The sequence below is a fragment of the Argiope bruennichi genome, chromosome 10 (assembly GCF_947563725.1).
Source record: "Argiope bruennichi chromosome 10, qqArgBrue1.1, whole genome shotgun sequence".
NCBI lineage: Eukaryota > Metazoa > Arthropoda > Arachnida > Araneae > Araneidae > Argiope > Argiope bruennichi.
Window position 1 is genome coordinate 19,116,031 of NC_079160.1, and position 23,582 is coordinate 19,139,612.

At 26.1% G+C, this 23,582-nt stretch overlaps 1 protein-coding gene across 1 annotated transcript; it reads left to right on the forward strand.

The window, feature by feature from the left end:
• The first annotated feature begins 57 nt into the window (after positions 1-57).
• Positions 58-19,496, forward strand: LOC129987859 (methyl-CpG-binding protein 2-like). The gene is made up of 5 exons (XM_056095819.1): positions 58-207; positions 6,426-6,594; positions 13,028-13,222; positions 15,874-16,283; positions 16,747-19,496. Exons 2-5 carry the CDS (start codon positions 6,433-6,435, stop codon positions 17,126-17,128), a joined length of 1,149 nt encoding a protein of 382 aa, XP_055951794.1. The 5' UTR covers positions 58-207; positions 6,426-6,432; the 3' UTR covers positions 17,129-19,496.
• The last annotated feature ends 4,086 nt before the right edge of the window (positions 19,497-23,582 follow it).

Below are 23,582 nucleotides of genomic sequence, written 5' to 3' on the forward strand. Positions count from 1 at the left end.
AGACCTTATTTCTTTTAAAAGTATATTAAAAATATTTAAAAAAAGTAATATATTTTTAACTGTAAAGGCCTTAGACTTTTTATTGTAAAAATATGTGATGACATACTGAATTAGATGGCGTGTTTATCATCAGTTACAAATCTTTAGATTGGCGCCGTTGTCGACGTAAGATCTATGCTAGATTGAAGTTTGAAAGTTAAATTGCAGGTAAATATTTCATAACTTTTTATGAAAAGGAGACTTTTAATTGTGAGATTATTCAAGCCCTTGAATAAAACAGATACATATTAAAACTTAATTGTTTAAATAATGATGGGCATCCGTTGACATCTAGTGAGTTGCCTATGTCGTCATGTGTGTTTCCAAATTTCCGTTACGTTTATAAGATACAGTTTTTTTGAACAAAAATATTTAATTATCTGTTTTTAAATTTACATTTACTTATCGATTTCATTATTATAGTGGCTAGAACATCATAGTTTTCCAAACTTGTAGAAGTTAATGCTAAAATAGTTGCTAACAAATATTATTAAATGTATTGGGAGGATTTTTATTTTGTTTCAACTGCAAGCATTGTTTGTTTTTAGAAATGTATTAAATTATTTTTGTAAAAATTGTGTATTAAATAATAAACATTATTAAATGTTTTCATTTAATAATAGTGACATATGATATAATTATATTGATATGATTTCAAACTTTAAGATGATTAAAGAAATGAAAACTTAGCAATATTTTTTATGTGAAATCTTTCTTTAATATAATGTTTATTTACACCTCCAGATTATAATAAAATATAAAAATTTCATAACCGTTTTGGAACTGATTAATAGTACAAGTAGCTTCTTGCAAGGATAAAATTGTATCAATTGCCAGTAACTCGAGGCTGAATTATGAATGAAATGATATTTTGATCAAGTGCAAAATTTTGCTAATAAAAAAAAATTGATCTAAAAACTTGCCCAAATTATTCATATACTGTTTATTTGAAAATAATATTGAAACTTATGATAGAAATAAAATAAAAAAAAGGTTCATTTTCAGATTTAAATGAATTTTGACTACCATTGCATATATATATTATAATATAAATAATACTATATAATATGTGCCATAGAAATCACTCTTATTACCTATTGTCGAATAGTAGCAACCAAATATAAACAAATTGTCATATGAATATGACTTATTTGAGACTGCTTCATTGAATGTTTTGACAACTGAACTTAATTCAATGCTTTTGTAATTAATAGAGCTCCAAAACAGTATTAGAAATTATCTGGATGTGACCTTCCATTTCAGAAGAAAGATATAAAAGAAATCTAGAAATAGACATCAAACAAAAAGGTCCATCATGTCCGAAAATAGGCTTAATTATTGTCAGATGTATAATCGCTGTGTTTTATCTGTGGCAATTGATGGCCAAATCTTCCAAAACTATTTATTTCGCAAAAATTATTCTTGCATTTTCTTATATCTCAAAGAATTACTTTTATAATGTTATCAGTTTCTTTCCTATATATTTAAATCCTTTGCTTTTAATAAATGCTTTTCTAATATTTTAAAAACTTAATTAATATAATAATAAATTAATACCACCCATTCTATTTCAATTTTTTAATAATATAAAATTCAAACTCATCTGTTAAAACATTTAATCATATTCTTTGTCAATGTTAAAATTAGGATTTAAAAAAATGCTCTCTCTGGATATAACTCCAAAATAGGATTTTCACTTTTACTTTTATTTTTTTAGTATATACATCTTTTAATTTATACTGGTACTTACGTATTAACACAACCAGGCCAAAATTCGCATAAATCGCCAAATTTGGCAACCCTAATTCTTACTCAAACTTACAAATCGCACCAACCTGGTTGCGATAATACGTAAGTACCTTTATACCTGTAGTAATCCATAAATGATCAACAAATTGAATAATATTTTTTTTTGTTATATAAGAGTGTGTTAAAAAGTATATATATATATATATATATATATATATCTTCGATATATCTTCTATATTAATAATTTAATAACCTAAAAAAATAAAAAATCTTGATGAACAAGTTGGACGCCAAAGGCAATATAATGTTATTATAAATCAGTTTATTCATGCAATTAAAAAAATTCTTTTTATCCACACCTCTGAATGCGAGTTCCTTGTTTTTCTGAATGTACTTCAAAATCTTTTAAAGGTAGATTTTAAATGTTAAATTCATGGTGCAGAAATGGAATAGGGAATTTTTTCGCCAAATGGTACCCGTCTCTAGAACTGTACCTTTTTGTTTGGCAAAATTTGACAATTTTTATTTAAAAGAAATAGGTATGTCTATAAAGTAATCCTAGCTATATTAGTTAGGAAATTGTAAATTTAGTGTTTTTCATGTGAATTAGAAAAATAAATGTGATTCTCCTACAACTTCAACATTAATTCTTTTTCAGGTTATTTAAAGACAATCCTTGCAAATTTTATTATGTGTTGCTTAGAAAGTTGCTAATTTTACAAAATTAACAAACTTATGATTTAGGATTCAATATATTATTTTGCATCATCTTTGCATTACTCTTCATTGTGCTGCTCTCCCAGTTTAAGAACTTCTGCTGTAAATATTAGGAAAACTGCATTAGATGACTAAGAACTCATAAAAAATGTGTGTGACTGTGTGTCATTTATAAATTTTTGACTGAGGAATATTTTTAAGACAATCCAAATGTATTAGTTCTTCTGATATTCACATTGTTTATTTACTGTGGAGATAATGTAGGACTCTATTGAATGTGGACTAATCTTCAATGATTAAAGAAATCAAGTGTTCACAGAAGTTATGTGAAAGATCTTTAGCAAAGGTTTAAAAATGAATATCCTGTTCTTTTGCCTTACAAAGGAATAATAAAATGATTTAAATATTACTGATATTGCCTTAATTGGGCATGATACTGCATGGGTTGGCCTCTTGATTTATCTTGGAAAAACATGATGTTCATTTTGTTGCGAGACTAGAAGTTCTCATAATGATAGGTCTCATTCTTTTCAAAACCTTTATGCGTTAAAAGTTTAGCAAAATTTGCTGTTGATGTCTTGAAGAAAGCTTCAGGAAAAACTAACTTTCCTATTGAAAATATTCTTTACTCTTTCTTAGAAAACTTTAATGCCCCTTAAATAAAGTTCTTCACCAATTAGACTTTTCAACTCATGTTAATTTTTAATGTGAACATTTGCATAAGGGCTTGGTTATTACCCTTCGAAATTTGTAGTTCTGATTCTTATGAAATTTAAATAGCAAGGTTTCAGTTAGAAAGGTCAGAGTATGTTTAAAATTGCATACTTTTAATTCAGTGTTTAAACTTAATTACTATTCCACCAGTAATTTTCTATTTTTGTTTTCATTTTACTTTTCCTTTAAATTGCATAATAACCTTAAAGAGATAAAGCCAACCAATGAAAAGAAAAATGTTAAAAATAATTAATTTTGTTTTTGTCTTAATTAAGCTATTAGTAATGAAAAATTTAATCAGCTTTTTGTCTCGATTAATTTTTTCTCATTTTTATTTATATTTTACTTTATTTTTCTAGAGGAGGTTTATTTGTAAGATTTGATTTTATCAGATGTCCATGATTTATTTTGTTGCTATTGTTGTTTACAACTCCTGTATATATAAAAATTTATTAAAATAGTTTAAATGATTTCATAAATTTTATGTGGTTTCCCTTTCCTAACTACTTTAAGAATTTTATCAAGACTGTGCTTTGATGTACTTTTGAATTTTGTCTCAGTTGGATATGAAGACTTTTCAGATCTTAAAGGAGACATTGCATTTTCTTATTGGTTTTATAATAAGTGAAATGCATATAACATTTTGTGATAGTTTGTAGTTCGGCTATATCAGCTATTAAAGTTATAGTAAAGTACTAAAATTCTTAATTAGGAAAGGATATCAGTGATAATAAATTATTGTTCATTGGTGTTCCTTCAAAATTATATTCTATTATGTTTATGTCTAATTATGTTTTTTTTTTTTTTTTTTTTTTTTAATATTTACATTATGTGTAATATAATTCATCCAGATCATGTGATCAACAAAAACTCTAGAATCAGATACATGGTGCAAAAAAAAAAGAGAATTTGTTTTTACATTTGGCTAATTATTTCCCATGTATTGTCCCATAACCTCAAAGGTCATTTGATTTTACAAGAATTTTTTTGATTTAATGCTTTAACAATTCTCTTAGTATAAATTATTTCAGATTTATTGGAGGAAGACAACTATTTTTTAACAAAATGCGACAGTCTTTTAAACAATTCTTGAATTTCTAATGCTTGCATCTTTTTCATAAATATTAATTTATTTGTTTGGGTTCCATAGATTATAATGGAAATGTTTGTATATATTAATCAATGGGCATGAATTTTTTCCCTGTAATATAATGTATATTTAATTTTTTATCTGTAAGTATTCTATTTTTAAACAATTGATTTTCCAGATTTTTTTTTTTATCATGTGAGAACATGATGTTGTTTTGGATAGGGGGTTTGGAAACTCGAAATCGCATAGGCATTGAATATTGAAGCTTGAAATCACATAGGCAATGAATATTGAAACTCGAAATCACGTAGGAAATAAATATTGAAGCTTGAAATCGTGTAGGCAATAAATAAAGCATAAATGGCAATTTTTATCATTATCTTTTAATCTCATTTTTTATCTGCTTTGACCAGTTACCATTATTATTATGTATGCTTCTTTGAAAGCAGATGCATTTTTAAAAGGTTGACCTACTTTTACCAGTATTGCTATATTATTATGTATGCTTCTTTGACAGCAGATGCACTTCACTTGCATTTAATAACAGTTTTGATAAAAGTATTTTCTCTTTCCCCAATGGAGAAATATCACTTCATTCATTCTTAAGTAGGAAACATTGAAGGATTTGACTCCTGTTCTAAGATTAATTCATTATGAAACTGTTTTATGATCTCAGAAATTAGAAAATAGCAGTTTGTATTTACAAAAATATTGTTATCATAAAAATTCTATATAAAGTAATATGTTTAAAAATTTATTGGTAAATAGTTAATCATTTGGAAATCACATTGCAACGGAAATGCCCATTATTCAGCTTCCAAACGTGGCATTCCTTTTTTTGAGAACATGATGTTGTTTTGGTTATGGGATTTTGAAGCTCGAAATTGCGTTGGCATAAATGGCAATTTTCATTTTCAATTTTTTCTTGGCTGGCAAAAGAAGTTTTGGAACTCTCATCAATCTCGAAAGAAAAAATGCATCGTATTTTTTTTAAGTTGACGCATGCGCATTAAAATAATCACATGAAAAATAAAATAAAATTCTCACATGATAACTTGAAATTTGCAATAGCAGATCTCTCTCTCTCTTTTTAATTTAAATATTTTGATTGATGGGTAATATTTTGACTTAAGAATTTTTTTTTTTTCATAGGATCATGGTTAATTAAATACATTTATTCATTTCATTATGCAGGTATAATTTCAGTTTTATGACTTATTTTAGAAATTCATATTTAATTGAAATTTTAAAATAGAAATTTCTTCTATATTAAAATCAGGTATTTATCATACTTTTGAAAAGAATTATTTCTATACGTAAAGTTATACAATTTCTTTTCTCAAAAAGGAGGGCATTTGTATTTTATAGATTTTGATACAGCTATAAAATGAATAATGAGTGTATTTTTAACATAGAGCAATTTTTTATATAGCTAGAATTCAGTTAAATTAACAATTTTCTAAAATAACGAAACTGTAATTTACAGCAGCTTTTTCACGAATATTTGAAAAACATAGTTTGTTTCAATAGAAAGTTTGTTTTGAAACATGAAAGTTATTATTATGTATGTGATGATATATAATATTTGGCTTAAAAATATAGAATTAACTCCCTCTTCATATAAAAAAATTATATTTTGCCATTTAATGCAATGTTATCAACACAAGAATTGATTTGTAGGTACTTATATCTTGATTTCTCATTATTAAATCCATTTCTTGGACTATTTTTTTTGTCATTTCTGTGATTTTTATTAATAAATTCTTATTGTTTTTTGAATAATTTTTTCTTTCATATTAATCTCTTAACTGTTTTATTTAATTAAATGATGCTTTCTATTTAGTATAAGCAATTTTTGTACTAAATTGTAATATTTATGAATAAATTTTCTGGTTATACAACTTTGTATGCATAAATTGTATATAATTCAAACTATAAGTATCTCATTATTGTTATTGGTATGAAATGTTTTATGACTTTAAAAAAATATTTAATTTATATGTTTAATTTCCAGAAAATGTATTTTTGTAGTTATAAAAATCTATAAATTTTACTTGAAATTTTATAGTATAACCAGGACTTATATACATTGTTTTATTTTTTTCCCTCAATTCAGTTTAGACATGTCAAGTAGTATTTTTGAAGTGAAAGAGTCTGAGAGTGACAATGAAAAAGCTATTGATTTTGGAATAGATACTTGCGAAGAGAATGGTATTATATCCTCACAAGTTGATGGTGAAGTTCCTAAAGATCATACATATAATAAAGAACCAGATATTTTAAAGGTATGTATATTGATTTAAATGTCCCTTTAATTAGACCTTAATAAATTTCCATCTTTGAGGACTTTAGAATCGTGACATTTTGATTTGATTTTTTTTTCTTAATATTATTTTTATATTCTTGAGATGTATTAAAGTCCTTTCCATTGTGCATTTGCTTACAACTAAAAATTAGCAATAAAATATATAATATCAATTGAAGAAAAATGTAGTTGATTTGGGCACTTGGCAAACTTTTTTTTATTATCCAATATAGGTAATAAATGAATCAAAAATGATTCCTCCAGGGAAAGATATTACCCAATTACTAAATCCTAGAAATGCCATCAGCATTCCATATCATAGAGGAGTTTTTTTTTTTTTTTTTTTTTTAAGATATCTAACAGAAATATATATTTCATCTGTCTGCTACTTTTTATAGATAGTCTTACTTGGGGTCCTCATATAAACAGTTGGATTGTGAATCAGGAATACTGTATCTTCTTCATTCACTTCAAAATTTTATATTTTTATAGCCATTACATAATACATTTTATTTTTCTTTTAAAATAAAAATAATATGATTACACATAAAATTTCGATGGAATCGCCCTTATTTTGTTATTTCTAATTTTAAATTTATTTTCTTTTCCTCATTCACTTTGAAAATGTTAAACAATTATTTTTGCATCTTTTAATTCAAAAAATTACCTTTTCAATGATGCTAATTTTTTATTATATAATATTTTTCTGCATGTAATCTATTAAAAAAATTTTTTAATCATGTTTTACAATATGAATACAAAGATACAAAAGAATTCTGTATGAATAGTAAGTATATCTTTAATGATAATAATAATAAACATAAGAATTTTAGAACCCAAATTTAGTGATAAAAGCTACTGTTAAAAGTTACAGAAAGTTTTTTGTTTTTGTTTTACAATCCAAATTACTATCAATATTAATGCAAAAAATAATAGAATGTGTAAAAGACTAAAATTAAACTTCTGTCCTTAACATAAATCGTTATTAACTAAGCAGATTTCAGTAAGGAAAAAAAAATTTTTTTTTTTTTTTTTTAAATTCTGAAAGATATATATATACACTTAATATATACTATTCATATAAAAAAAAATGCGAAATCTTATGTTTGTTTGGAAATTAGTTTCCATTGTTAAAAAACTAGAAATAGCAATTTTTCCATTTTTTACAAATTTTGTGGAAGCTAACAGAAAGTAAGGGAAATGCATGGTAAAGTGGTAAAAGTTTCTAAGATAGTATGAATTTTATATATCTATCAAGATTTGAAGCATAAAAATATTTTGCTGACGGAAACATTAAATCTAAGTTACATAAAATATTTAAATGAAAAATTTAGTAGCTATTTTTCTTAATGATCCAGATGGTCACCAAAAGTGGTTACTGATAATATAAAATATTAGTTTTCTTAGTAGCGTTCATAATGCAACATCAGTCTTATGTAAAAAAATATTTCTATTATTTGTTCAAGCATGTTGTCTGAAACTAATATCTGTTCATTCAGAATTTCTTTTCTCATTGCATAACCATTTAACTTGGAAGTCTAATTTGTATTTTTTTTTTTTTTTTTCAATTCGATGTCTTTAAATTTATAACCATTCTTATTAGTTTGTTTTTCCTAAAATACAATATTCTTGTTCTAAATTGTTGATGAAAACAACTAACATTTGTCTGAATTCCTGAAATTCAATAAGTTGTGAGGAATAATGAAATGCGATGCTTGGCTTGAAGTTGCAGAAACTCCCTTAAATTAAAAGTAAAATTTCATATTTTTTCAGTATTAAAAACATTATTCTTTCTGCTGTATGATTTATTTATATAATAAAATTCTTCTCCATTTGATTGAGTGCGGCAACTACTATAATGATTTGTTTCTTATGCAAGTCATTATGTCTTATGATATTTGTCTGGTAGTTCAAGTCTGGTAGGGTAGTCTGGTCCCTGATCAAGTATTAATTCTTGTTCTCTCTCTCTCCTTCAAGAAAATTTTTTATTCTTTTGAAATGATGTAGTTTTGTTCTATTAACTAGATAAATGTTCAATGTGCATTTAAGTATTCCATTTTACATTTATCTGCATTTATTTTGTTTCCTTGTATGTTTTTTTTTTACTTTACTTTTTTATTTTATATATCACATTATTTTAGAAGACATTGAACCAGTGTGGTTTTTATTTAATATAATTATATTAAATAATATTAATATTCGTAATATTTATAAAGTTTGTATTTAAATATATTTATGTATATCTTGATTTTCTCTTTCATTTTTGTGCTTAATACTTTATGTGTAAAATACCAACTAAAAACTCGTCGATCTTCCTTTATATACTGAGTGGCTGTCCCTTAAGAGATGTGAAATGCTAGAAAAGTATCAATTTTGCTGTTGAAATTTTCAAAACTCTTATTCTGTGAAAGCTTTCTAAATTTTATGCAATTTTAAAAACTTGTCATTCTCTACTCATAAAAATTAATAACTAAATTATTTATATTATCCCTTTTTACTCTCATTTATTCCAAACTTCTGAGAAACAATCAATGCTGTAGAAAAGAGGACGTTACTTGCTATGGTAGTATGAGATTTTTTAAAAATTTTTTTACTTTACAAATAGTTTAATTATCTAATATGAATGAAATTTTAGAATGACTCATTCATCTATAAAATGCTCATTAATTTCTGTGCTAATCAAATTTTTCCTTGATTTATGATGATAAAACTTTTTTATAAAGATTCAAAATCATTTAAATTAAAAAAACTAAATCATCTGATTAAGTTTTTACATGTTTGGTTGATATGTATAGAAATGTACCTGAACTAATACATTCTCACTCAATCCAATTTGTTAGTTATTTTTCTTTTCCTTATTGTTTCAAACATCTGAACCTAGCTTCTATATAACTATTTGTATCTCTTTGTAGTTAGAAAGTGTTTTGTACGTAATTCGATAAATTGTATTAATTTTTCTAATTTGAATCAAACTATTGATATTTAACTTCTAGTACTCAGATGCTACCCTTTATAAATGAATTATGCTAGTTAGTTTTATAGATTTATAGTTATAGTTAGTTTTATAGAATTAGCTAGTTAGATTTTTAGATTCAAAATTCTTACAAGAAATTAAATTCAAAAAACAAACTAATAAATTTTTTTTGCTGACTTTTATATTGTAAATTCTCAAAACTTCAATAAAGGAATGTTGATGAATGTCTTGGGAAGCATTGATAGAATACAAATCTATATTCAAGAATTGAGTATCTTTAAGATTACTCTATTATTGAGTGTAAATGGGAGGTAAACAAAAATAATAGGCTGTTTGATAGTAATAATAGGCCATCAAGAGAATTCCTGGTAAAGTTTTGTTTAAATCATTTTCATAAGGATCCAGTATGAGTGTTTTCTTCTTCTCAAGTGAAATCAGTTTTGGTTGCTAAAAGTGAAATGAAATTGGCTGTTTTCTCTGTCCCCTCTCCAGAAATGTTCTATCAAAATTTTCTTATCGTATCAAAATCTATAATATTGGGGTATATATTTTTCTTTTTTGCTGAATATTGAAATAAGAACATAATGTCACTAATTATGCTTTGATTTGCTATTTTCTGAAACAGCATAATTATGGTTAGACAAATTGTTGAACGATACCTTATGATTATAAGATAAAATTTTCATCTTCTTCGTGTGCTCATAAATTTTATAAGAAATGTATTCTTATGTAGAACTTTGTGCCTAAGTTTCATTGGTTATTATTTTCTTCTCTTTTGGAAATAATATTTGAGAATTATCTTTGTTTAATTGGTGAAATATTATTTAATCTTTGAAACTTTATCAGACTTTCTACCATTAATTTGTTATCTTCAACAAACATTAACATTCTTTTAACATTTGAAGTAGAATTTCTCAGAAGGATTTGTTTTACTTCCTTTTTACCTGTCAATTTAAATGTCATGGAAAATAAATATTTTTCTGTTTTTGTACAAAAGATATTTGTTTTTCCATTAATCAAAAACTACTGCTCTTTGTGTGATGTAACTATACAGCATACTTTGTTGAATATGCAAAAATATTGTTGTCAGAAAATATATTATTGTTCCATAATTTATATGTGTGTGTGTAAAATAAAAATGGATTGTACACTACAAATAAATTGGGCAAATAGGAGTAAAATAGCTTCTACCATTTTACATATTCTCAAAATAGCTTCTGGTGAGATCTACTAAATAAATTCTACTCTTGAAGTAATACAACTTTACTTAAGGCGGTTATTTTGTATTTAGAAATTCTGAGGTTTGAGAAGAATTTAAAAGCTATGTTTTGTAAAGAAAACAGTTTTTTTTTTCTGTATGTATTTTATATTGGTATATATAAGTTTGCATTTACATTTACTAAAGATATATAACTGATGATTGTAGTCTGGGATCTGAATCAAAATTGCAAATTAAATTAAAAATCAGAATCTTCATACAATGTAGAAATGGGGAAAATATTCCCTCCCTCTCCCCTCCCCCTTTATTTCAGTATTAGAAGATAAATTTGAGATTTTTCTCATTAGCAGCCTTTAACAACTTATCACAGTCCGAGTGACTGAATAGAACAGGATCAAAACAGTTGTAATATGTAGATGGAAGGGATTAGTTCAGCAGGAGGATGGAATCCTAATTATTGACTGCATTGCTAAGGAGAAAATTAGCTACTTTTTGCGAGGAGAAATTAGTATTTATGATGGGTAGGAGTTTTTTTTAAAAAAGATCTGGATGTTCCAATTTCAAATGTGAAGTTTTTTTTTTTTTTTTTTTTTTTTTTTTTTTTTTTTTTTTTTAAATACATGATTGGTTTGTATACCTAATTTTTCTCTGAATCTAAGAATCAATTAAAAAAATAAACAATGGCATTTGTATTTGCTATGTTGATTTATTTAAAGACCCTACAACTTCATGTCCCATAAATTCAGTGTTTGATATTTATGTTACTAATTTCATAAGATTTCTGTAATTGAATGAGAATTTTTATCTTTTTTTCCCCCATGATTAATTTTATGTCCCACGTGAATTTCAGGCACTTGGACTCAGCCATGTTTTAAAACCATCAAAAACAAATATAGATAATTCTCAGAAAATTCGGAATTTTAGTTTTTTCATTTACGGAAAGGTAATTATTGACATTTAATCTTCATTTAAATTTGCTTTAGATAAATGGTGACTTGAAAAATGTCATTTTAAGATTACACATTTAAAAAATACAATTATGTTAAAATATCTGTTTATATGCAATTGTTTCTCTGTAAATACATTTTAATCCATAAGCTGTGTGGTGCAGAAAGTGCAATTGTTTTATAAACATCTTTTCTTTTATATTTAAAGCACATAGCTTCACTGCTATTGTCACCTTAACTGAATAATAAAAGTAATAAAAAGCAAATTTAAATGTTTGATTAAATAAATGAAATCTCAAGGCAGGTATTTAGATTCGATGAGAATATTAATAGCTTCAGCAATATATTAGGTTACCATATACATTCCTTTAAGGAATTGTAATATCAGTTTAGCCATTTTCAAAGAATTTAGGAAGTGCTAATGACACTTTTAAATTTGTCAAGTGACTATTTGCCAACATAAATTGATCTTAGTCATTGGACTTATTTTTTGCAAGCTTGTATAAAAATATGAATTCTAATGTTAGAAAATTAAAGATTTATTTCAAAACTTTACCTGCTTATTATGCTGATTCAAGCATAAATGTTATTAATTATTATTTTATTCTAAATATTTTAAAATGAATTAAAAAATAGGCTGCAGATAAGAGTAATTTTTTGATTACTGGTAATGTTTTTTTTAATCAGCTTTTAAAAATTAATTCGAGGGGATTTTACCTAACATTATTTACTTCATTCCCCTACTACTAAAAATATTAAGCAACTTGAATAAGAATACTCTTTGAAAATTGTTGTAGTTCCAAAATGGTTATAAGTGTTCCAGAGCTTAATGTATCATAAATTGCAATATTTGCTTCAAAAAGTTTGTATGTTCCAGTGAATATACTGTGGTTTTATTAAAATACTGGAATTGAATAAATGTATTCATATCTCCTTGTCATCAAATATTTTTTGTACACAATATTGAAATGTTTGGCATAAAAGAAAATTCTAGCCCATTTTTGTGATATCATTTATGAAGTCTCCAGTTTTAAAAAAAGGTAAACTGCAAGCTCATTTTTTTTTTTTTTTTTCAACAAGTGTTGAAGTATACATAAGAATAAATTCCTAGTGTAATAAATCAGAGTGGTTACTTATTCATCAATTATTTCTCAAATTTGTGTGAAGCAATTTTTCTGTGTTGCTGATAATTTTTAATGTAAGATTGTTATACTGATTAATTCAACTTAATATATTTACATTAAGTATTTGTTAAATGAAGTTTATATTTCAGGATGAAGAATTAAAAGAAAACGAAGATTCAAATAATCAGTTGGATGAAAATAGTATAGAAGATAATGATCCACCAGCTGAGAATCCTAAACCTTCTAAAGCTAAAAAAAATGAAAAGCCTGTCAGGAAACCTCCTGCTCGAGGAAAAGCTAAAAAAACTCCAGCTGTGAAAAAGGAACTTCTAGCAATTAAAAAGGTTCATGAATGATTTATCTATTTCCCTTTCATTCAAAATTCAAATTTTTAAGTATAATTTATTATTTTATAAGATCTTAGAATGAAAGTTTTGGTTTGTAATATTTAATTATGATGTGTATTTTGGAACTTTTATTAATCAGGGTTGCTACAGTATTGGGAGAGCCTGGGAAAATGCATCGAAATTCAAAAATTTACGAAAATACAGGGAAGGTTTTCTTAGTTCCTTTTTTATTACATATATAAAAAAAAATGTCAATCTGTGAACATTTCAGGAATAAAAGATTATGGCCATAGCACCAATAATGGAATAAGTTTTTAATTGCAAAAACTCGCTCTATTTCTGCTCGTTCTCCAACTTTGTTTTTATATAGATCAGTTTAATTTCAATTTCAAAGACAGTTGTTCTCTTTTTATGAGATTCCCAGATTGTAGGTATTGAAGATACATGAGACTGCTATAATTGCGTGAGAGAATAGAATAAATTTCTCTGGTGGGAATTGCAAATCGAAGCATCGAGGAGGGGTTTAGTCATTCACACGCAAGTTTATTGGATGATTTGTTTATTATTTGAGAAATTCTGAGCTTAATCAGAATAGATTAGTGAAACTTTTTTTAAAATAATGGGGTGTTTAAAATCGGTATTTAATGTGGATTTGACGTATAAAAATATGAATCCTGATTTCGACGAATTGGTTAAAGAAATTTCGCAAAATCTGTTTGTTGCATACTACTCACTTCAGAAGAAGCTTAAGTGATATTAGAAAACAGGCATTTATTTGTCATACAAAACGAGGAAAACGTGTAAAATTATGTATCAGTTTAAAATAGCCATTGTTGATATCGGACTAAAGGGAATACAGGAGATGATGACATCTTAAGTCCAAAAACATCACATTTGAAATTAAGTCGATTTCAAGCTTTTTAGTTCAAGATCAATAAACGAAAACAGATCTATTGTCTTTTAATGCTATATTGGATGTTGATATATTGGACATTTTTTTCACATATGTTCACTGAAATAGCCAAAAAATGTATTTTAGATCGTACAAAAATGTATATTACTTGTTGCAGATTTTTTCAGCAACGTATTTTCTTACAGAATTTTTCAGCATTCTTGATGAACAAAACAGTTGTAAAGTACTGTTAAAAGAAGCATGATCGAAGTAGCAAAAATATATAGTAGTAGCTTAATTTGATGGAGCTTTGATGATCTAAAAATATCAGGCCGAGAAAAAAAAAATAATAATACTGGAATAATGACTATAAATTACTTGACTAATAATAAATCTACTGCAGCTGGAGGAGGTGGGGGGGGGGGATTTATAAAAAGTATTTGAACACTTGTCCAAAAATGTTACTCTTTTAAAAACTGCATCTTGTTTAAATCTATATTAAAGAAGCGTGCTTTTTCTACTCATTAAAACTATGCAGTATTGTTATTCCATTATTGCTAGCACATGAGTGCTATTCATGCATTCCTTCTTCTATTGTATGTACATAAAGGAAAACACATAGAATTCTTTGCCAAATTTGAGTGGCATATTTTTTTGCATATTTAGAAAGCAAAAGAATTATGGATAACTTGTAATATTGTTTGAAAAACATTCTTATTCAAAATAAAATACTTCAGAATAATTTTTATTTATTGTAGGGGTCTGAACTTTAAATTATGAAGAATAAATAGAAGTTTACTGTTCTTAAAATTTGATCTTTCATGCTTTACAAGATAATTTTTATGCAAAACTTTTCATTTTTGTTATCGAATTTTTTTTATAACATTTTTAGATTAATAATGCTAGATCATCTCAGTCACATTTAATTACATTACATAAAATATTCTTTGTGCCACATCTGAAAGCATTTTTTTGCCACTTGAAGTAGCCAGATAAGCAGTCAATACATAATTTTAAATTAAAGTAAAATGGTCAGAAACAATATAATGCTCACATACATATGGGAAAAAAACTGAACAAAAAGTATTTAATAGGGCAGAAATCAAGTCAAAGATTTATGAAGAATTCTGGAAATACTCTCATTCCTCTGCATCTCACCCCGTAACGAGTTAGAATCGTTGCAAAGTGATAGTCTCGTTCTGCTGAAACAAATTGTACCCATTATTCAATGTCTGATGTTTTTATTTAAGTGAAATTTTAAGTAGATATGACTGCTAGAGGAAATCGAAGCATTAGCTATTTAAGATGGTTTTAATAATGATTGTCAATATTTTGGATTATGCATGTTTTTTTCAATTCAATCAGTTCTGAAATGGAATAATTTCTAATAAGTGACTGCTGTAATTCATTTATTTTTATGTTGCAACCTTTGCTTTTTAGATGTAAAACAAAATTAAATAATATATTTGATGTATTGTTGAAATTCTCTTATTATTATTATTATTATTATTATTTTTGAAAATGTTTTGGTTTATAATGAATGTCACCCAGGTAAAGTTTTAAAATTTTCAAAAATGCAGTGATTTTTTTTTTTTTTTTTAATTCTCATTTACTTCTGTCACTTAAGGCATTGGAGATTAAGGGTAAATGTTAGTGCAGAAAGTTACTACATAACAAATTGTGTTGTTATAAGTATTATAGATCATGTTATTTGTTTTGGATGTATCAAATAAAATTATTTATATCTTAAAAACAGAGCAAGTCAAGTGCGGATGATGTTATAGCGGATATTGCAGCTGTAACAGAAGACCTGCATAAAGAAACTGAAGAGCAAAATACAGTTGTTGAAGACTCTAAAGAAGAAGCTGCTGAAGAAGAGCAACCAAAACCAGCAAAAAGAGGCAGGAAAAGAAAAACTGAAGAAAAAGAAAATGAACCTAGCCAAGACTCGGCAGATGAACCTGCTTCAAATGTTGAAGAACCACCAGAAAAGAAGAGTACTTCTACTAAAGGGTCTAAATCTGCTCCTGAAAAACCCATAAAACCAAAACCTTTGCCTACTGATGGAATCATTGATAATCATAATCTACCTAAAGGGTGGATGAGAAAAACTGTCGTTCGTAAAACTGGCAAATCAGCTGGACAAATTGATATATATATCTACAGGTAAATATTTTAATTTTATTTCATAAACAATTTTCTTCTCTTCTTTATATTATTTAGTATCCAACTTTCCATATTACATTTCATTTTTAAAAAAAATATGTACCTATATGTAATTTCTGGAAATATAAATTTTATTAAATATGGATGTGGTCTCAATATGTTAATGGTTGGGATTCAGTGAGCTTTGAATGACTTTTTTTTTTATAGCAACAGATAGTAACTTATAATTTAATTTCAAAAACCACTTTTTAGTGCAATTTATCTCCTATCTATTTTCAGTTATTTGCAATGATGTTATAGACTTCTTACTTTTTATAATTAGTTGCATGTCTGTGATTAAATTTGTTGTTATTCTTATTTACTAATATTTATCATACCTTGAATAATTGCAAAGAAATAGTTTTCCTTAATTTCTCCCTGACATATTTAATTTATGTAATAATTTCTTTTTTATATTTAACAGCCCGGATGGTTATAAATTTCGTTCAAAGCCAGAGATCGTTAATTTTTTGAATAGGACAAACTCTAATCTTAAAATTGAACACTTTGACTTCAGTAAGAAAAATGTTTTGGAGAATAATGAAACAGTCAAAGCAGCATTGACTGGTAAAACACTTAAAAAGAAGTCTGCACCTGTGAAATCAAAACCACCAGTTGCAAAGAAGAAAGAAGCTGCTTCAGCTAAAAAAGGCACCAAATTTGTGGTCAAAATTGTTTCCGAGAAAAAGAAAAAAACTATGAAGAAAAGCACAGAAAAGGCTGCTAAGACCAGCAAAGCACCAATAAAGAAGAAAAAGACAACTGTAAAAGTTGCTACTAAGGACAGTAAGAAAAAGAAAGCTTAGTTAATGTGAATGACTGTAAATCCTTCATGATGTGAACACCCATACATTCTCATTTTGTAAATAATTCGGTATGGTTAACTCATGCACATCCAGTTTTATGTTATAATATTAAGTAAGCCATTCAGAATGTTATTTAAATCGTACTTTTATTGATTTTTTCTTCTTTTGTTCTTTAATGTTCAAAATTCCGCTCATGGTATAATTCTAACTGAAAAGCAATGTCACACATTTATAAATAATAAAATAATAATGATGCTAAATATTTTAAAAGATAATTTTTAAAAATTGATTTTTACTATTGGATATAATTTCTAAAATTTTTGTAGTAAAGGTGAATTCATTTATTTCTTAAAATTAATTTAAACTGTTTTTTTAACATTTAACTATTGAAATATTTTAAGGTAAATGTTGAAAGCATGTTTGTCAACGATTTAGTGACAACAGTATTTGTACTGTAAAAATTATTGAAAATTATTATTGTTACTTTCATTTAAATAAAGAAAGTGATGAAGGAGGTAGTTAAAAAAAAAGCCTAAATATTGTTGTAATTTGTTATGAAAATTCACTGTACCTGAGATTAGATAATTAAATTGTAGATTTTAGTTACATGTCTTTAAAATAGTTTTTCTGTTTTTAATATTGTGCGATTTCTACGTACAATGTTAAATGTTACATGCATTGATTGTGTGTTTAAACAGCAGGTAAAACTAGGCTTGATCTGTTACTAAAGTTTATTGTAATTTTTGATTTCATAACTTCTTGTGTTAAATTGATCTGCTTTTATAGAAAATAGCTTCAAATGTTTTCTTGTGTAGTAATCTAGCATTTAGTGTTCTTTAATCAAGAATTTAAAATGGGAAGAGATTAATAATAATATTTCTAACAAAAATTACTTTTGTACTTTAAGTATAAAGATTTATTTTTAACTATAAAAAGAGTGCATATAACTAGGTGAAAAATATAATGCATACAAAGTATTTCTTGATGTTTTTAGTTAATAGATTGTGCATGTATTAAATTATACAAATCATTTCAGCTCAGTTTTTAAAAAATTGTAATTAAAAAATTTTTTAAAATAAAATGATTTCACTAAGATTTTTCATGCTCTCAACCCCATTTTCAGGAGAGAAATTTTGTCACTGTCTCAAAGGGTATTAATAATAGGAAGAATAAGTAATACATATTTTTAATGCTAAAAAAAAATGTCTACAAAAACAAATTTTTTTTGGTAATTTATTTAGAATGCTATTTTATAATATCAGATGCCTGTAACTCTATTTTAATTAATAATTAGATTCAGTTCTGGTGATAGAAGTAAGATTATAGCTTGATATTTTGGAACATTGCTGTTTCTAAGTATATTATTAAAAAATGTCTTTGATATTAAACTGATGAATTGCAAAATTTAGAATTAATTATATAAAGATAAATTCACAGAAATTTAATTTAGCTAATTTGGAAATATTTTAATTATGTATCATTTTATTTAAATAATTTTTGAAAAATATGGATTGAATGAAATCATTCTTGCCATGAAATTATTCTTGGATAGCAATAAATAGATTAACATGAAGCATTAGCATACACCATTTTTTTTAATTGAAAAAATGTTTATCATGTTAAACTAATTATATTATTTAATATTTGCTTAATTTACTATACAAATTTTTACTGCATTGTTGGAGAAATGTCTTAATTTTTTTTTTTTTGCATGTATAAGTATTATTGTATTCTCTATTGAAACAAACAATATATTATATATCAAAAGAGATATATACTTTAGTATACACCATCGTGCATTTTCATCTTTTCTTGTGAAAGCATCTTTCATTAGTTATGTGGGGCCTTTACATAAAATGATTCATAACATGATAGTATGAAGTAGAAATCACACTGTTAGCATTCACTTTCGTATTCTTACAAAATATTTTATGTCAAGTAAAATTGTTATAAATCAAAATGTAATCTTGTTAAAATGTCATTGAGAAATTGTGTCACTATATATTGAAACTAAACACAGGTTGAATCTTAATAAAGAAGTTTGTATTATTCTTAAGAATCTAATTACATATGTTTTATTCCATGTATCAGATTAAATATTATTAAAAATGTATTCAATCTATTGATTTGATTATTTGCATGTATTTAAAATCAGTTCAAGGATTATCACGCATTTGCTATGCGTGTGCATCTTCTAATATTAGTTCTCGATGTATATTTAAGGTGGGAAATTTAGCTATTTAATCTGAAGAAGGTGAGGGGGAGATTGATTTACATGCTTTTTATCACTTTATCTGCTTGTCATAATTTTCAAAAAAGGTAATAAATATTTCAAGCTGCCAGTGGCAAACAGCTTGTTTCCCCAGATTATTGACTTTTTAATTTGTTAAATATTAATGCGAGATACACTTTAAATTTTTTTTTTTTACCTAGTTACAAGAGTGAAAAAACATGAATTAAACGAATTAATCAAAATAAATTACAATACATGCAAATTAAAAGGCATATATACTACGAAATAAAAGTCGAAGTGAAAATCCTGCTTTTGGCTTAATGTCCAAAGATGGCTTTTCAAAAGCACTGATTGAATATTTTAATGAATGAGTTTAAATTTCATCAGAACATTAAATTAATATCATTTATAAGGCAGTTTTTTTTTAATTGTAGAATAATTCAATAAACATTTTTGTGTGTTAAGAGTTTTGAAAGATATGGTCATAAATTTTCATAGGTAAATCATATTTATCCATTCATTCATCAATGAATAAGTCTATTTTCATGTTTGATTTGATAGTAATGCCTATTTCTTAAATTCTTTTAAATCTTTCCTCTGAGGGAATAGAATTTCCGATGAGCCCTAATCAAATCATATTTGATGATATTTTGTAACTTCATTAATTAGCAAAGCATTTAAGTGCAGCTGTTAAAACATTCAGTGAATTAATCTGAAACATTAATACAGTGAATTGTTTATATTTGACTGAGAAGAAAATGAAAGAGTGGTTTCCGTGTCATGTATGTTTGTGTTTTTTATATAGAGATTTTTTAATTGTTTTCATGATTTTTTTTTAAATTTATAAAGTTGCAGAACATTTATTTTATGTCAATCTAATAGTCTATCTATTTTGTAATATTTCATAATATTATTTGTTTTAAAATTTTTATTTTATTTAAACAATGATGTACCGTGGAATTATTACTTTTGTCATTTAAATATTATTTATCTCCTTCAAAATATTATATAGGAATTTCAAGACTCATAGGCAGTAATATTTAACAGTTTTGAAGAGAATATAAAATAAATGCTAAAAAGGGCAAATGTTCTTTTTTCAGTTTGTAAAATAGATTATTGTAAACTGCATTTAAAATTTTTCCATTTATTTTTCTAGTAGCATGCATAGCTATTAAACTTTTCACTTTGTGTGCTCTTTTCAGTTGAAGTGGTTTTTTTATTTATAAAAGGATATTTAATTTAACTTGTTATTAGTGATCAATGCTTAGAGAGATATCAATGTTGCTAAAATCAATGTGAGAAGTACACAAAAATGAATTTCTTTCAAAAAATTGAATACATAATGTATTCAGCAAGAATTATTTCTCTTTATGTTTGAGCTGTTATCAATAATTTTTATTAATGGGGTCTTATCTGTTATTAATTTGAATGAGATATAATAGTAATCACAATTTCAGAAAGAAATCATTTTAAAATTAGTATGCTCGCTATTTCTTACTGACTAGAACTTGTGGTAAATAGCTCAAATTTCATATTCTCTTAATAAAAGAAAGTACCTGGATGTATCTTTAGAAATGTAGTTGAGCAATTGACTGTTTACTTTGTCATTTATTCATTATAAATCTCTTTGGACTTTTGGAAACATCTAAAAAACAGTCAAAAATTGGACAATAAAATTTAACAAATGAAAAACCGAAATGAGAGGTGTAATAAGGAAGAAAGTTAACATTATTCATATACATTTATGCTAAGATCATAGAATATATTTAACATAGCATATAATCTTCTGTACAAGAAAAGTATAGGAAAAATATCAATTGTCATGTTCTTGAAGATTGAGAACAGACATGTTTGGGAGATTAGATGATCATGTTTCAAAATATAGTACATTATTAAAAAATATTAATAAATCTGAATTATTACTATCATATTAACAGATTAAAAATTAATTTTTTTTAAAAAAAAGGTAAGAGAAATCGATTTTTGATTTAACTTACAAGAAAGCTGCATGCATATATTTAATTGCTACATTTTTGTTATTGATGTTTTTATTAGAAGTTGTAATTTCATTTTAGCAAACAGTATAGATAGGCATTTGCTAAGAAGTATACTGCCTTATCCTGAAAGAGATGAGTAAATATATAAATAATGTGCAAATCGCTGTAATATTACAAAAAAAAAAAAAATCTTTATAAACGTAACATTTCTGAGCGACTAACATATGACAATAATTCCCTTCTTAATTATTCAGGAATATTTACAGCACAATGTACTGTTGGTCATTCAGATAATAAAATATTGTTTGATTTTTGTTAATGCAAACCTATGGAACTGTTTTTTTTTTTTTTATGATAAACTTTCACATTCAATAAGCATGATATATTTTAGTATAAACCAATATTCAGTTCTACTATTCATGTAGTATAATAATTTGTCAGAATATACTTTAAATTTATGAACGCTGAATGCCTTTTCTGACATATCATATCTTCTGAAGCGTAAGCGTCTCAGATATTTGTACTGACAACACTTAGAATGCTTCAAAATAATGTATATTTGGTTTCTTTGAAATTTATGTATCGTGAATGTGTGGCTTAGTACCAAATCTATTCTAAAACTTAACCACATGCTGTTTCTCTGTACTCTCAGTTTTGTAACATACAATCGAATAGGGGAGCAGTCGAGTGGGAACCTTCGAATAAACTATATTCTTTTACCGAATGACTAAGCTCTCAAACGAGTGGGCTATATGCATGTATAATATGTGCATAAAATGCCGAACAACATTATAGTTCGTGTATTTTCTGTTGGCGGTTCAAGGTCACATTTTCTACCACGATACTGGTACCAGACAACCAATAACGAGGTAGAAAATATGACGTTGAACCGCCTACAGAAAATACACAGACCTTCGTATGATACCTTCGTAATATTGCACGGTATTTTGAATTAATCTCTTGTACTAATAGGATAGTGATATTCGATAATAATATTGTAGTGTCTTTAAAATTGTTTCAGTATTTGCCTAACAGAAGTCACAAATCATTGAAAATTAAAACTGTCAAATATCACCACATATTGATAAACGAAGCCCAATTATACGAAACAACGGCTGAAAACCCAAGTAATGTTCGCTTCAGTATTCTGAGACGACCACTTTTCGACGATTCTATCTCATTTATGGGAGAGACACGGAAGGATGAACGCGTTTCCGGAATTCTTCATTGATTTTCACCCTATTAGATATTTTTTTGTTCAATTTTTTTTCACGTGTATGTGAATATCGTATCGTTTCTGAAAGTATTATTTTAATTCAGTACGTGAGTATTTCGAGTTTATTTTATTCTTAAATGTAAACATCTTCTTTCCTCTCACACCTATTTTGACGAAGTAAGCTCATTCCAACGCATGCACAAAAGCGCGGAATGTTTTAGAATCCGTTGTCAAATAATAATGTCAAGAAATCAAACAAATCCAAAAACATATCTGCGGAGCCAGTGCGAGAGTTCGAAGAGCGCCACGAAAGGGAAGCATTATATGAGACATCTCCGAAAACTATCGAGCTAGATTAAATTAATATATAAAAATAAATATTTAAATATTTCCCCATTAATTTCATGAACGACCTGAGCAAACAGATCACATTCAATAGCAATTACATTGATTTGGACTTTTATATATGTTCCTGATTTGCAAACTATATGAGTCATATTTTTCTTATCATTATACTGCATTCAATACTACCCTAATTAGCAGAATTAATCCATTTACTCTGTTATAAGAAATACACTATGTTTAAATAAATCTATCACTTCCTCTCGCATTTCTATGCTTCATATTCTAATTCAGAAGATTTTTTTCACTAAAATCAAGTAAGATAGCTTTTCAATATGACTTACCAGAGTTTTGAATTGTTTCATAATACTAGTACAATAATATTTTAAATGTAATAGAGATTAAAATAGGTATTTTTGAAAATTGTGTATAACTTAGAATATAAAAAGTTGCATCTTTGACCACAACCATGATATTTTTTTACTTGTTAGTTTTTAATTTGCTTAACAAATACATTATTATTTCCAATCTCTGTATCATATTATTATATTACATACTAGGCATCCAGCTATTTTGCTAGGGATATTAATTAATTTCAGTTAAATCGTGTTATATAACTTCTTCAAACTATCAGACATTAAGAACAAGTATAGTGAGTGTGTTGTG